The sequence below is a fragment of the Gambusia affinis genome, linkage group LG09 (assembly GCF_019740435.1).
Source record: "Gambusia affinis linkage group LG09, SWU_Gaff_1.0, whole genome shotgun sequence".
Lineage (NCBI taxonomy): Eukaryota > Metazoa > Chordata > Actinopteri > Cyprinodontiformes > Poeciliidae > Gambusia > Gambusia affinis.
The window spans coordinates 525043-540850 of record NC_057876.1 but is presented as its reverse complement, the minus strand read 5'-3'; the positions used below and the strand labels follow the sequence as shown (position 1 = coordinate 540850).

Below are 15808 nucleotides of genomic sequence, written 5' to 3'. Positions count from 1 at the left end.
TATTTTTGTTGTAAGCTTCTGTCAGTAATACTTTGCTGTAATTAAAGAAAAACAGTCCCTCTGCATCAACCACCTTTCTGGCAGATTTTTATTTGAAAAAAGTAAAAAACATGGATAATTATCTAATTTGTGTCAGTCTGAGACAGGAAATCCAAAATAAATGCTTCAAGTTTCATGAGTGGAAGCTGAGATGATGAGAAATGAGCTCCTGTGTGCAGGTCTGTCAAACCATCAGTACCATCAGTCTGATGTTTTCTTAAATCCACAAAAACAGCCTGACAAGTGTTCATCAGAAACAATCATCACAACTTTATTCAGTCAATATTAGAAATAATAAAAACATTCCACAAGCACAACAGGGAGGATGACCTCAGAGTCTGGATGCTTTAATCCAACATGGCTGCCAGTCACAAGAAGCACAGACAGAGACGTTACTGAGCGCAGCGGGAAACATTGACTGCTTCACCTGGACAACAGAACTAATACTGACTCACTGACGGTTCCTGAACACGGACAGAGGCTCCATGTTTCAGACAACAGAACGTAATGGAATGCGTGACCACCAGAGGGCAGTGTTGTTTCTCCTGGTGTCCGGCAGCAGAGTGGAGACACCAGCAGATAAACCTGCGCTTCCAAACACTGGAGCCGCAGCGCTCTGCAGACCGTCAGGATGATGTGGGCAGATCTCAGGCTGTGTGCTTTCAGAGCGAGCAGCTGGTACTGTGGAACCAACGGACCGAGCCGCTCTGCTCAGACAGCATGAAGAAAACAGGCTGTCCGACTGCACTCACCTCAGCAGCTACGCAGCATCTTCAGTTGATTTTCTGCCATTGATATTTCTCTAGGACTGAAACGATTAACTGGACTGATTGTGATTAATCGGTTATTGAAAAAACGTTAACTAGAAGTTACAGACTCAAGAAAAGTTAATATGGTTATAAAAACAACATGCTGTACAATATGCATACATTTTAAATTTAAGATAAAAGCGCCATTATAAATGTTGACAAATTGCCAATTTTTTGTCTGATTAATCATCAGAATAATTAATAGATTAATCGATTACTAAAATAGTCATTAGTAGCAGTCCTACATCTTTCTCATATGAGATGAACTCTGCAGATTTTTGAAAGCAGCCATAAAGATGAGTTTTATTTTTATCCCGTCTTTTTTCTGCTTTGTAACTACATTATGTAGCAAATGTGTAATTTACCAAGTGATGTCATTATCTTGGTTATAACACAGTATTTACAATTTGAGTGTTTCAGGTATTAAAAATGGATTGGATTTCCTAAATTCCACCTGTGTTTGAAAAAACAGTTAGCATAATTGTGTAAACGGATCAACCTCTGTTTTGAAATCTATGCTAGGAAAAAAAAGTCACTAAAATACTGAGAAATGACAGTTCATTACATCATAACATGATTCATCCAATCCCCTGCTGATCTTGTGGCTGACTCCTCCTCCTTCCAACCAGCTTATGTGTTTGACGTCTCCAGAACCTTTAAACATTGCCCCCTAGTGGTCAAGTGAAGATAAATACCAATATTTACATTCAGGCTTGGCTTTATGTCCCAGACTAGACATTATTAAAGAGTCCATGAGGCCAGACGCTGCGGTGTTTCCGGGTCCGACTGGGCTCAGTGATGTCAGAAGTTCTGCCTACTTCCGTTTACTCTTGGTGTCGGTCGTCTGGAAGACACTAGAGGCAGACATGAGGTTCTCGATGTACTGGCCCAGAACCTGGTTCTCCGACTTCAACTTCAGGTTCTCCTCCTTCACTGCATCCACCCGGGCAGACAGGTCTGCAACACACACATGGTCCAGGTCCAGGACGTCAGTCTGCAAGGTTTTTGCCTTACAGGAGAAAAATGTGGACTAAGGTAGGAAACAAGGTCAGGTGGAAATGTGCAAATATAGTGAAAGTAGCTGCACTGATTCAGAAGAGGAAAAGATTTTGAGTTACAAAAATATAACTGATTAATGTGCTTTGCGATATCACCTGGATTAAAAACACATCTTATGATCATTTCCAGGTTGCATATTAGCCAGAATGTGATCTTTATAAATAAACTCAGATCAATGACGGCCGACAGGAGCAAACGCTCAGCAAACTGCTGCACACACATGGATGAGGGAAACTCCAAAACACACAAACAATAACAGAACAGGAAAACACTGCAACCACAGGAAATAAAAGAAAAGGAGGGAAAAAATGGGCAAATGGCTTCAACAAATGGAAACATGAAAAACTGCAGACCCCCAATACCACTAGGGGCAGTCTAGCTAATATTATCTACATAAATATCCTGCTGTTCTAGAATATTGTCTAAGATTGCATTTCAATAAGACTAGTGCACCTTTTCTACTTTCCATCTTTACAGAGTCTGATCCCAGGTGATTTGTTGGTTGACTCCCCCTAGTGGTCAGGAGCTCTTCTGTCAGCCATTTCTACTAATCACAGTATTTTCTCCCTGGATCCTGTTTCCTGGGACTGCAGCCTTTTTTTTGTTTTGCTTTGTTTTTCTGTTGATTTGTTTTGTATTATTGTGTTTTGGAGTTTGGATCACGTTTCGTTGTTTGCTGCTGCCTGCCACCATCCAGATCACGGTCAGCTCACCACTCCTCACTTCCTCCTGGCTGATCCACACAAATGTGGAATAATACTCCAAGAATAACTGACCAACCAGAACCACTTGCACTCAGAATTCAGGTAATGTTACCAGGAGTGGACCATGTGGATTTATAATCTCAGAGTGGGTGTGTCAGTTCTCATGGTACTGTCCTGAGTTAGCAGTGAGTGCAAGGAAACGTTCTCACCCTCCAAGGTGTGCTGGAGCTCCAGCACCTGGTTGATGAGCCTGGTCTTCTCCTCCAGCTCAGCCTGGTTCTCCAGGTCACCTGCAGCCATGAAGCAGTTTACTCACACACTGATTTCTTTACATTCAGCTTAATATAGACTGTGCGTGTGCGTGTGCGTGTGCGTGTGCGTGTGCGTGTGCGTGTGCGTGTGCGTGTGCGTGTGCGTGTGCGTGTGCGTGTGCTCTCTCACCATCATCTGAGCTCATGGTGAAGTACTCGTCTTCCTTTTTGGAATGCAGGGCTGCGACTCTCAGAGACACTGGAGCACACATTCAGATAAACCATTAACAAAGAGTTGGAGTTTACAGTTGGAGCAGATCTGTGAAGAATTGTCTCCGGTGTGATTTAAATACGACACCAAATGCCGTTAAATCACTGCTGTTAGTATATTTTTTAAAAACTTGACACAAACAGGGGTTATTTAACTAAATATTGTGCTATTGTAGACCGACAGTCTACAAGCTAACTCGGTCACCATCCTTTAAAAACCCGCTGTCTGAAAGCTGTTGGCTTCCCTGGTAGCCGAGGCTAAATAAGAGGGCAGCTGCCAGGGCTTTGCCTGCTGCTGCTAACTAGCTGTGAGCATGCTAACAGGCTAGCTGCAGGCTGCTTAGCATCAGTGACAACAAACCAACATGTCCTCTGTTGTAGCCGTGGCCAGAAAACCTACCTTATGACGGGAAAAGAAGAAGCGCTGCGCTAAACTGCGAAGCGTCGAAAGAAAATTTTACGCTTGGTACGTGTTAGCTTAGCTGGTGTTTGAGACCATCTGTTTGATTTAGACAACACAAGTTATACACAACTTAGCCGCTGGAGGGCGATGTACCACCACGAATTGAAATGGTGGTGCATTTCACACACAAAAAATTTTTTTGGGTGTGTGTGTGTTTCTGGTATTCAAGTAATTCTTGCCCACAGTGTTAACATGTTGCAGCAGCACAGACTGAATGGGTAGAATAGCACTTTGCACCAATCTGATGGTTGAATAACAGAACAAATACAATAAATACTCTTGTTGAACTCAAGAACTGCAAAATGGATTTTTGAATTGAAAATGTTACTTATTTTGTCAACATGTAATCTTCTTTTAAAACCTAATTAATTACAAACCCTGCAATTAACTTAACAAAAAATTCTAGTAAAGTCCCACCACTAGTATTAATGCATGATAACAAAATTTAAATAAAGACTTTATTTTCTAAACTTACAATCCATTTACACTGTTACCTTTAACAGAAGACTGTCTCATTTCCAGACAGAATTAAAGAGACGTCTTCACTGAATGAAAGGAATTTAAAAATTGCCAGGGGTATGAATCATGTTTTAACAGCAATAATTAAAATTCAAATGAGAATACATACTTGGATGAGGAGGGAAAAAAACTTTATTGGTTTTGACAAAGTTGACTTTAATACGAATTTGTCAGTTACACTCTATAAAACTTAATTTTGAAAGATTGTGATAGGCCAATACTTAACTGTGAAGCCAATCTTATCCACCAAACTGAAGGGTTTAGTTTTGCACCCATCCACCAGGTCATGTCTGCACATTCCCAGTCAACAATAGTCACTCCACTGTTTACCACTTCAACAACGTTTTGCTATATTTAGCAACATTTCAGACAAAAAAAATTGGCTCTGGCCAAAATCAGAATCGACATGGCAGACTTTTTAAAGATCAACAATCGGCCAGAAAACTGCAACCGGTGCGCCCTCATTCAGAACCCAGCAGCAGCAGAAACTGGTCAGAAACCACTTTTAGACAATTACTGATAATTACTCAGATGAACCAGAACAGCTTCTGTCTACAGATTATTCACTTGGAGAACACAGGCTTGTTATGTGCATAAAAACAATGTTTGCAATCCTTTTCTTCTTCACATAAAACAGATGTAAATCTTCAGATAGTTGTGTAAAAGTACTTGTCCAGGAGTCCACGCGTTATTCCAACCACAGCCAGAACGGACAGGGTGAGAAGTGCAGCCAGGGTCAGGTGAAAGCCGGGTAACCTGCAGAGCAGACACCGCTCACTGATCACAATGCTCTCCTGACATCTGTACATGCTTTGTTCTTAGGACAGACAATGAGGCCGGGTAACCTTTTCTTGGTGGACTCGGTGTAGCCGTTGAAGTAGAGCTGCCTGGCCACCATGTAGACCAAACCTGTTGCTGCAGCTAGCACCTCGCTGAAGAACATCCCACAGGTCCACAGACTCACCAAGAACAGGGGGTAGAACTCCACACAGTTCTGACTGCAAACACACAAAACTGATGTAGGAATGTCTGCAGGTTCGCTCATTAGAGGTGACATTAGAGCTGGTGTGTCAAATACTTGTTTTCCCCATTGTACTTTGAGGTGATCCATCAACTAAAATCGTTATGAAATTTCTCAAATGTGGCACCAACTAACCGGTCTGGACACTCCAGACAGAGCTTCTCTCCGTCAGCATGTGAGACCAGTTTGATGGAAGCAGATGATGGTTGCACACTCTTTTGAGGTTATTATTGCCATCGCCAGAAGCTAACAGTTTCTGTCTAAAAGGTTCCAAGCATGACTGGTGCTTAGGAGGTAACTGTACAAAGATTGAAGTTTGCGGTTGTTCTGGAAAACTTGGTTTCCAGGACAACATTATCTAAATTCAACTTTTGGATGAATCAGAGTTTAAGGGCAGTGGCACTCGAGGACTGGATTATTAAGTAAACATGGAGCCAAAACAAAAAGGTTTCTGGAAAATTATGACATCCCACAACCATAAATACTCACAAAACACAAAAAAGGTCAACAGAATTTTTCACTTTCTCTTCAAAGTCACCGTAATTTGGTAAGTCTCTTCCCTATTTTCCAAAGTTAGCACATTAAATTTTAATCTGTACAGGCAGCTGACTTACTGCGCACGAAAAGTTCGTTCAAACTCTGGAGGACCGGAGACTACAGGAGGGAGGATCTTGTGAGCCATTCTAGACAATCCAACTCTGCGGGCCAGGTACCCTGAGTGAACACAGTGATGGTAGGAAGCAACCTTTTGTTAATAATTCAAAATGCTAAATATTTGCAGGCATTTAGAGTGCCTCATGGTTACATATTTTATGAAATTTTACTTTTAAAATGTTAGAATCCTGTCAAAATGTATAGATAGTAAGGAACCTCTTGAGTCTAATTATTGGCTGGGTAAAACAGTAAAGCACAGCGGTGTTATCATCATCATTATGTTGGCATTAGACATGCTAGTAAACACCAGCTCCCCATCCTATTGTTCAGCGGACAGTTTCTGTTAATGGCATCCAGTCGACTGAATGACCTCCATTGTTCTCCAGTTTGAACCATTCCAGCCTTTTGAATGAATCACCGTTTTAGAAAGCAATGACCTGTAAAATAATCAGAGGAAATCAAATTTCTTTTTTTTTTTTTTGCGTGGTCCTTATGCTACTACAACTGTAATCAGATTTGTATCTGAACATTTTGCGACTCCAACTTCATCGGGCGTCTTCTGGTGCAGAATTATGATGCATGTCACACAGCAATGACGTAAAAGTCAGATTAAATCGTCGCATATCGCTATGACAATTCAGAGAGCAGGTACTTTGAAAACAATCAGATTAATGATGCTTTCCAATTGTAATCGGAACTGGGAAATTTTGACTTTCCAGTTGGAAAAAATAACTGCAACATGCTCCAAAGTCGGATTTGGGGGTAGTTGGAGTTGTGATCCCCAAGTCACAATTATGACCCCATAATTGTGACTTGGGGATCATGGTCTTCATTGGACCATGAAGTTTGACTTTCATGGTCCAATTTAGCTGCTCCTCACATCAACTATAGTAAGCCGTGATGAAAGCATTTTATTTTTCAAAACACATAAGTAAGAAGAGTGCATCTAAAATTAATATTCCAAAATCCAAAGCATGCCGATGGGAACTACAATATGGTCATGCCTGGGGTCATTCACCCCACAGGTCCACACTGACAACAGGGGCTAAAACTCAATACAGTTCTAACTGCAAACATATAAAACTAGGCAAAAGTAGTGTTATGGTTACACTAGTACTTGTATAAGGATATTTCATTTAATATCAGTTAATATTCACCCATCTGGAAGGCAGATAGAAGGGTCACCGCAGCCAGGAGAAGAGGGGAATCTGTTGCCATTGCAGACGGAACTTTATTCAACTGTTAGGAGAAACTTTCTGGTTAAAGACTTAAAGCCATCCCACTGTGTGTCCAAACATGTCTGTACAGTAAAGCTCTGCCATGCCCTGCCTCTGTAAAATAGGGACTGGATTCTCAATTCCATATTTTTGTTTGGGCCCTATGATAGGGTGACCAGACGTCCTCTTTTTCCCGGACATGTCCTACTTTTCAGACCTAAAAAAATGTCCGGGGGGAATTTCAAAATCGTCCGGGATTTTGGTCAACTGCCTCAAAACACATTACATAGCTTACAGTGCATTGTGATTACATTGCCACTCCGATCCACTACTCCATTCCAGGTAGCACATGCGTGTCCGCCGATTCTACCCCCCCCCCAAACAAAAAAAGAAGTGTCCTCCTTTTCAGAAACCCAAATCTGGTCACCCTACTCTATGAAGAAAAAAAATGTGAGAACGTTTTCTCAGTGAAGCATGGTGTGAGTTTTTTATCGTTTCTTTCTGCCATTGCTACCTGTTTGATCTGTCTGCAGGAACCTTTTTGGCAGTTCTGCCAGGATTCCTCTACTGGAGATTTTAAAAAACGAGTTCAAGTCAACAGTTAACCAGTACAGAGTGTCTAATAGGTGGCATGTGTTACCACGCCCCACGGCAGCCCACGGGTGACAGCGCAGGGCTGGGATTGCGTGCAGTGATCAGCCGGCTTCCTCCCGCGGCGGCATGGACAGCGACGATGAAAGCGTGGAGGAGGTGGTGGAAGGTTTGTACCGCTGCAACACTGGCTGTTCAGGGGGAGAATGTGATGAAGGAGGGCTTTGATCCCGCTTTCCCTGCTAAACGTGTCAGACCAGAGCCTCCACGAGGCGCTCTGACTCTGGGCCCGCTTTGTAGCGGGGAGCGCCAGGGGCTGTAGTTGTGACAGCGATCCGCGCGAGAGGCAGCTGAAAGCGGCGTGGGGGCCGTCAGAGCTCCGCAGCCGGCGGAAGTTTAACACGATGCAGTGTGTTTGATTCCTCGCCGCTGAACGCAGTGGGGCTTTTAACAGCCGGTGTGTCTGTTGAACAGGAGTCATGCAGGAAAGGTTGGATAGTTTGTTTTTTTTTAAGAGTTGACAGAAAGTTACCTCTGAGTTTATAGAAGCTCCAGTTGCCGGGTTGAGTGAGTAGTAAGCCAGTAAAACTACAGCAGTTGTAGGATCAGAACATGGAATGTAGAAAAAACGCCATATATATAGTGTTGGGTAGTAACGGATTACATGTAACGACGTTACGTAATTTAATTACAAAAAAGAGTAACTGTAATCCGTTACAGTTACAATGAGAAAATATGTAATCCAGTTACAGTTACTTCCGAAAATATTAAGAATTACAAATTTAGTTACATTTAAAAAAAATAAAAACAAAAACCTTTGCGAAATATGTAATGATATTTTTATTGCTTTGCGCCCTTTATCGCCGTTTCCCGCTACGGCTCCTTGTCTCTATCATAGCCGCAATGCCACTCTGATGTTCCATCCTGTGCTGGTGGAGCCTCCTGGAGGAACAGCAAGCGAGCGGACGGTTCCATTTCAGCTCAAGCAGCGCATCAAAAATGACAGCCTTCCAACACTAGAAATTAAAGGAGCATTTCATTTATGTAACCCAGGCTCTCCCTCTTCAGACCTACAGCTGGCGGAAGACACCCTATGGACTCTGCGTTGTGTTTCTTTTCGTGAAAGTGGGGTGTGTTCGGTGCAGGAGAGGAATCGGACACAGGGCTCTTCGTGGAGGGGAGACTTTCGCGCCTTTATTTCATCCACTTTACAGGCAGTAAACAGACTGTCAGGATTTAACAATTTTCCCTTTACAAAACAAGATGCAATCTGCAGACAACTGGCACACTGAACAAACAGAAAAAAAGATCGGCATACCAACGCAATGTATATTTTACACCGGGCTAGCGGAGCTGCTGCTTACCTTACAGGCAGTAAACACTGTAAGGAATACAGCAGGTCGCGCGCAAAAATCCCCTGCACTACGGTGTCCCCGGCAGGACAAACATCTCGGAATTGTGGTAATACCAGCAATTACAGAAAACAGTAGTACCCTCTTCTGTAACATTTATGCACTGCTTTACATTTACATCTGTGAATATGAAAATGTTTTACGAATATTTGACTGTTTGGTGTTGATGCATGACAAACGTTGGAATCTATTCTTTCCCATGAGACATTGTATGCAATGTGCTAGTGTTATGGTTTTCATGAACATAAAGTAAACTAGAAAATTCCTGAAGAAATTTAACAGGGGCCTGCCAAAGTGTGCCCGTTGGTTTGGACCCAGGGTTCTGATGCTAAAAATTAGCATCAATGCTAACTTAGCTAAATAGTAGTCATTAGCTTCTGGAAAGTCACAAGTATGTTAAGTAAGCTGGACGTGCACCATTTAGTATGTTAAAATGAGTGTATGAGCTGAAATTGACCAAAATGCTAATGTAAGCCTAAATACTTTCAGCCTAAAAACATCATTAGAATGTTCTCTATAATTTACTTACTCCATTCAGTATACTAAACATGGCTAAACATGGTTTAGTATACTAAACATGGCAGAAAAATAGGTAATAGCTTATTTAAGCTAAAAGGCTAATGCTAATGAACATTAGCCTTTTATGGCTAACCTGAGAGAAACAGATAATGCAGAATCATATTATTGCACTGCCTGTGGCGGTGCACTAACCTGCAGTGCACTAAGAAAAATAAAATGTTGAACCTGGGTCAATACTCATTAAATCCTCAAAGTAATCAAAAGTAATTAGTTACATTACTTTTTAAAAGTAATCAAAAAAGTTACACTACAATTACATTTTAAACAAGGTAACTTGTAACTGTAACGGATTACATTTTTAAAGTAACTTACCCAACACTGTGTATATATATATATATATATATATATATATATATATATATATATATATATATATATATATATATATATATATATATACATACATACACATACATACAGAAAAAACAGTTGAGCCCAATCAACCAGAACCTGTTTATGTGTAGGCCCGTTGGATGAAGATGGCCAGCCCCATGGTGTCTGCACAGTCACCTATTCCTCCAGTGATCGCTTCGAAGGACACTTCACCCACGGAGAGAAGAATGGGAAGGGGAAGTTCTTCTTCTTTGATGGAAGGTAGTGACTCACTGTATCATGGAGCTTCACTAAGGGGGCATTAACACCAGCCCTGTTTAGTCTGCTTTAATCAAACCCAAGTCCGTTTGCCCAGAAAGACTGGTTCACTTGAGGAAGTGTGAATGCACAATCCAACTCTGATGCAAACTCTGTTCCTTCTAAAAAACAATATTCTGTTTGTTTCAAGTGAATTCTTGTGCAGGTCAATTCAAGTGTACCGGAGATCATTCCAAAAGCAGCAAATTAACTGTAGCGCAGGGCACAGGACCATCAAGTTTTCAAACTTGATAGTCCAATGTCCTAAGCTATAGTTAAGTTTTCACACTTGAAAACTGGACTATCAAGTCTAAGACCTTGGGTTCCCCCAGAATGAGTTGGAGGAGACAGATGTCTGGGGTTCCTTCTGAACCTGTTGTCCCAGAGTCCCAATCTCGAATAAGTAGAAATTATTCCAAACTGTCAATTTTAGGTCGTATCGTCCAGCTCTAGTTGGTGCCAACAGGAACTGCTTAAATGGCTTTGTCCTGAAGACAGAATAACTTGAACACTGAAAGACCAGTTCTATCCTCTGTAGCAGTGGTTTCTAACTCCTCTCCTCGAGGGCCGGAGATCTGCAACTTTTAGATGCGTTCCTTGTCCTACACACAGCAGCTGTCTGTGTTTTTGTCCGCAGCACCTTGGAAGGTTTCTACGTTGACGATGGTCTGCAGGGCCAGGGGCTGTACACACATGAGGACGGCAGTGTCCTCCATGGGACATATGTCGACGGTGAACTCAACGGGCCAGCTCAGGAGCTGGACGCAGATGGGCGCCTAGTCTTTAAGGGTCAGTACAAAGACAACATCCGCTGTGGGGAGTGCTGGATCTACTATCCTGTGAGTGAGCTGAGTGCACTAATGGTTCTTTACTCTGAAGGACAGCAGCCATTTTATGTGTCTGTGTTGCTGTGGTTAGGACGGGGGCAGCGTGTTCGGGCAGGTCAATGAGGACGGGGAGATGACTGGCAGCTCCATAGCCTACATCTACCCAGATGGTTGCACAGCTCTCTATGGAAGCTTTGTGGACGGAGAGATCATTGAGGCTCACCTCGCCACACTGACCTCCAACCAGACCGGAAGGCCACGCTTCCAAATCGCTCCCAACAGTAAGATTTCATCTCATCTCATCTTCACTCATTCATAATGAAAACATGCCATAGATAGAGAACATACGTTCTCTAATTTCACTGAGCTTGAGTTATTTTTCTAAGAGAAATTGGCAAAACGTTCAGTCTCTAGACATAGAAAGCTGGGAGAGGAAAAGACTCCTAGCTCTAACTGCAGCCAGAGCTGGTTCTGTGAAATATTCCTCAGTGGTTCTGAAAGATTTGTTTTTTACATAGTCATTTGTAAAAGGTCTCTTCTGTACTGCTTTATTTAATTTCTAGTGTTTTCTACAAATAATTTATGTGAAAAAGTGTATATGCTGTTATACACTTCCTGGACTCAAACAGGAAGTGCTGCAGAGACATGTTGGTGTGATTGAGCAGGTGACATGATGACTTCATGTGACCCGCAGGTCCCGTCTACTCCTATGACAAGTCCACCTCCACCTGCATCGCCACCCACGCTCTGCTGCCGGACCCGTACGAGAGCCAACGGTAGGGCCGCTCCGTGTGATGATGACACACTGTGGAATGACAACGGTTGTTACAACGAGCCTGAACAGAACCAGAACCATTCGGAACCTTGTGTGTTCCCTCTTTGTCAGGGTGTTGGTGGCAGAGTCTCTGATTAACGGAGCCGGTCAGGGACTTTTTGCCAAAGCAGCTGCTGAGCCGGGTACCGTCATGGCTTTTTATAACGGAGTCCGGATCACGCATTCTGAGGTATGGTGCGCTGCTTCTATGGAAACGAAGATGCATTGGAATAACACCAAACAAAAAATCTAAAAGGGGAAATTGATATAAAATGAAGCAAATTTTATTTATTGATTAAAACTGATTTCTAAATGACTGATGTTGCTTTGTCAGGTGGACAGTCGGGACTGGGCTCTGAATGGAAACACCATCTCCCTTGACGACGACACTGTGATCGACGTCCCACAGCCGTTCGATCAGACGGAGAGGTACTGCGCCTCTCTGGGTCACAAGGCCAACCACTCCTTCACTCCCAACTGCCAGTATGAGCTGTAAGTAGAAACGACGGGAAGGAGGAGTGTGAACTTTTAAAATATGGGTCCATAATCAGATAGGCACTACATGCAATGCATCTGTCAGGTCTAAATACCTATTAAAGACAAATTAAACAAACACAGGAAAGACAAGAGAGTTCGATTCTTGTACTCGCGAGGAGAACAGACAGAGATGTGCTTTCAGTTACAATCTCCTACCGCTCTGAAATCACATATGCCTGCTCCTCTCTTTTTATTGCATTTAGGATCCCTCTCACATTGGGCGCTGCAACTCTCAAAGGGCGGGGGAAACAATTCATCACATAGTTGCAGCGCTAATGACAATCACTATCCAGACACAGGTTACCTAAACACTAGAATATTGTTGTTTCAGGCATGGGGTTGAGCAGGGCACGTTGTATGTCCTTAAGGCGACGGCTTTATAGCTATCTAACAAACAAAGGAGAGCAGAGTTTCTTGCAGGGCAAAAAACTCTGCTGGGAGTGGTTGTCACTGCTATCGCGCAGGAAGGCCTCAGGAAGGAATCAAAGTTATTCAACACACAGAAACATTACTTGTACTAAGAGTTAAAGAGTAAAAGCATATAAGTAAACATTATCTAAATGTAACTACAAGGCTACATGATACAACGAATATTTGATAATACTAGTAATACAATTTACCTAACAGCATCCTTCAATTCATTCAGAATCGGATGTGTTTTTTCTTTTGTTTTTGTTTGTTTGTTGTTGTTTTTTTTGTTTGGTCAACGTGGATTGGTCATCAACCAATCCAACAAAAAATCCAATAATCTTCTAACCAGTAAATACACCAAACCTAGGAGCTAGCTCATTGTACAACAATGTAGAAGTTATGACTGAGAGAAGCCTTTTTCAGTTTCAGTTTGATGTTTATGATGAAGTCACAGGAAGCACAAAGATGCTGGAAGCTATTTAAAGGGGCAGCGTTGTGCAAAATCAACTTTTTTAGTTTTATGTCATATTATAATTTTATTGCCTCATCAGACACATACACACATGCTTCTGTCTTTCATGCATGTCTGAGAAATCTTTTAATCTCTATGGCAACCACTCGGGTGTGCCAAATGCCTGGTTAGATCTAGCACCGCCTTTAAGACGCAGCTCCTCCTCAGAGCTGAGGTTTTTTAAGATACTGATTTTCCCCATGACTCCCCCATTCAGCTCCTTCTGACTAGCCAGGAACTATTAGCATGCACCTGGTGGAACGGCACATCTGCTGATTTCATTATACGAGCTACTTCTCAGTGCAGAGCTGGTGAAGGCTTGACTTCCTGAAAGTGAGTGTTGGAAAGACCAGGACTTTCTTAAAGAGACAGAGGCATAATTTTAAGGTGTTAAATTACAATGTCTTCATTTCTTTTCAAGTCATATTTTATGTGTATAGCATTTTAATAACATTGTGCTGTAAAATGTTACTATATGGCTGGAAAACATGTAATACTGCCTCTTTAAATATATATATTCTGCTTAAATTGAAATTGTGTTGTGGAGCTGTGACTGCACATCCCACGTGTAAGGAGGTTTTCTGTTTCTTGAGTCAAACAATTGGAATATGGTGAAAAAACCTTTTTGTCTGTGTTTACATACAAAACTCTCAGAACAAGCAGCTCCTTCAGGAACGACTGTTGTCTTCCCCTCCCTGTCCATGACTGTCTTGTGGACACATGTCCACTCAGCTGTCCTCCCCATGATTGTGTCCTACTGGCCCAGACTGAAACAGTGTTTAGAGGTCTAGAACCCAAACACCAGATCAGACCGCAGTCAACATTTCTCTAGGAATAGAACTGCTATAAAGTGCAATCCATGTCAGATACAATGTTGGTTTGTTATCTATAGCAACCAAGAAATGCCCATTGTTCCAGTGCGTTGATCTTTTTGCATTTTCAGTTTGTGTTTCGTGTGTACATCTGTCTTTTTGCTCAGGTTTGTCCACCCTCGTTTTGGACCGATCAAGTGCATTCGAACACTGAGAGCTGTGCAGAAAGACGAAGAGCTCACGGTCGCCTACGGTTATGATCACGAGTCGTTGGGGAAAAACGGCCCGGAGGTTCCTGATTGGTACAAACATGAGCTCGAGGTTTTCCAACAAAGACAGGCAGCTCCTGTGAGCCACTGAAACCCCAGAGGAAGACCCCCAAACTCCCCAAACTTGTGCTGCCACTTCATAAAACTCCTGGAACACTGCTGCAGCTGCCGACCTTCCAAACTGCTTTGACCAGAGTGACACAAGAACTATGCAAGAAACCACGTGGTCTTAGAGGTCGTTGTTCTGACTGGAAGTGCTGCTTCATCTCATGTTTTAAGATTCACATGTTCATCACTGGTGCTTCTAGACGTCATGGAAACCTCCTGAAACATCATGTTTTCATTAGGTCAGTTTACACAACAGGACTCTGTTTAGGTGTTTACTGTAAGAGTAGATCTGTACAGTAGATCTGACTTCCTGCCCAGACTTACATTGCCTTAACATGTCTGTTGACCTGACGTGAAATATGCTAGAGATTATTGTATTTATTAAAAGTTACATGAATTATGTTTGTGAAGGACTTCGAAGAAATGAGTGGACTTTCTGCTACACATGAAAGAGTGGAGCTTTCAAAATCTGCACACCCCAAATAATGAAACGCCCCAAAATAAACCAAACCAAATCCATTCCAATGCTTCTTTTTTCAATTTTCTTTTCTTTCACTGAAACTCATTGTGTCTATATGTGATAAAGTCTTAAAGTTCCTCTTATTTTTAGCCTGCTGTTCTATGATTCTTCAGATTAAAAGCGAAATTAACTTCTAGACGTAAGCCAAAATACTTCAGAAGAAGAACATATGGTCCCAAACGGTGGTGGTGGCAGCATAGTGGTCTGGTTGCTTTGCTGCTTCAAGATTCTAGATGGTTTGCTAGTTATGGATCCCTCAGTTCTGCTCACTAGAAGAAAATTCTGGAGAATTTTTAGTGCATTTGGTTATAAAGGGTTACAAAGTTTTTTTCAAAAGTAAAATTAAATTTTCAGAAATCTTAAATTATGTTGGAAAATATCTTTGTTTGGTGTTGGCCAGATTTGTTTCTGTATCAAAGATTTTAAACCGTTTCCAAATCATGAACTTTCAGATACCAGCTTCGGTCCCATCTGCTGGCATGTTGTGTGCAGCTATATTTGTACACTTCTTACACGAAGATACAAAGAAATACAGATAGATATTATAGACTGTTGTTTACTGGAATAAAAAAGAAATTAATTTGCAACATTTTCCATTTTCTGAACAAATCTACTCTCAGCCAGTCCTAAAAACACAGAGAATATTGACTTTTCAAAAATTGGATATTTTTTTTCTAAAAATAGTCTTTGAAATTTTATGAACAGCGAATGCAAGGTTTTTAAAAACAACCCCGCTAATCTCCACGAGGCACCTGTGATTTCTGTACCAGGAACGAATGGC

At 41.9% G+C, this 15808-nt stretch overlaps 3 protein-coding genes across 5 annotated transcripts; 1 reads left to right on the top strand and 2 right to left on the bottom strand.

Annotated features, from left to right (window-relative positions):
- Positions 1-285: 285 nt before the first annotated feature.
- LOC122836557 (short coiled-coil protein B) lies at positions 286-3730 on the bottom strand. Of its 2 annotated transcripts, none has more exons than XM_044126163.1 (4): positions 3533-3730; positions 3053-3121; positions 2821-2901; positions 286-1857 (listed from the first exon to the last, which is right to left on the bottom strand). In XM_044126163.1, the coding sequence occupies exons 2-4, from the start codon at positions 3056-3058 to the stop codon at positions 1663-1665; spliced, it is 282 nt and encodes a 93-aa protein (XP_043982098.1). In that variant the 5' UTR covers positions 3059-3121; positions 3533-3730; the 3' UTR covers positions 286-1662. The 2 variants fall into 2 exon arrangements, with proteins under 2 accessions (XP_043982098.1, XP_043982099.1); XM_044126164.1 differs by having other exon boundaries at positions 286-1805; positions 3533-3689.
- A 498-nt stretch (positions 3731-4228) lies between these two features.
- On the bottom strand, positions 4229-8227 carry mgst2 (microsomal glutathione S-transferase 2). Of its 2 annotated transcripts, none has more exons than XM_044126161.1 (5): positions 8130-8227; positions 6947-7028; positions 5750-5849; positions 4960-5112; positions 4229-4870 (listed from the first exon to the last, which is right to left on the bottom strand). In XM_044126161.1, exons 2-5 carry the CDS (start codon positions 7005-7007, stop codon positions 4762-4764), a joined length of 423 nt encoding a protein of 140 aa, XP_043982096.1. In that variant the 5' UTR covers positions 7008-7028; positions 8130-8227; the 3' UTR covers positions 4229-4761. The 2 variants fall into 2 exon arrangements, with proteins under 2 accessions (XP_043982096.1, XP_043982097.1); XM_044126162.1 differs by lacking the exon at positions 8130-8227 and adding an exon at positions 7521-7646.
- setd7 (SET domain containing 7, histone lysine methyltransferase) lies at positions 7467-15026 on the top strand. The gene is made up of 9 exons (XM_044126160.1): positions 7467-7485; positions 7662-7766; positions 10053-10182; positions 10856-11057; positions 11137-11326; positions 11740-11821; positions 11932-12049; positions 12194-12351; positions 14298-15026. The coding sequence occupies exons 2-9, from the start codon at positions 7727-7729 to the stop codon at positions 14488-14490; spliced, it is 1113 nt and encodes a 370-aa protein (XP_043982095.1). The 5' UTR covers positions 7467-7485; positions 7662-7726; the 3' UTR covers positions 14491-15026.
- The last annotated feature ends 782 nt before the right edge of the window (positions 15027-15808 follow it).

Coding starts and splice junctions, on each gene's coding strand:
- mgst2 (XM_044126161.1), bottom strand. CDS start 7,007: ATGGCAACAGATTCCCCTCTTCTCCTGGCTGCGGTGACCCTTCTATCT. Junction 5,850..6,946: donor TCTATCTGCCTTCCAGATGG/GTGAATATTAAC, acceptor GTGTTCACTCAG/GGTACCTGGCCCGCAGAGTT. Junction 5,113..5,749: donor GAACGAACTTTTCGTGCGCA/GTAAGTCAGCTG, acceptor GTGTGTTTGCAG/TCAGAACTGTGTGGAGTTCT.
- LOC122836557 (XM_044126163.1), bottom strand. Junction 1,858..2,820: donor GCTCCAGCACACCTTGGAGG/GTGAGAACGTTT, acceptor TTCTCCTGTAAG/GCAAAAACCTTGCAGACTGA.
- setd7 (XM_044126160.1), top strand. CDS start 7,727: ATGGACAGCGACGATGAAAGCGTGGAGGAGGTGGTGGAAG. Junction 11,327..11,739: donor CTTCCAAATCGCTCCCAACA/GTAAGATTTCAT, acceptor TGTGACCCGCAG/GTCCCGTCTACTCCTATGAC. Junction 11,822..11,931: donor GACCCGTACGAGAGCCAACG/GTAGGGCCGCTC, acceptor CCTCTTTGTCAG/GGTGTTGGTGGCAGAGTCTC.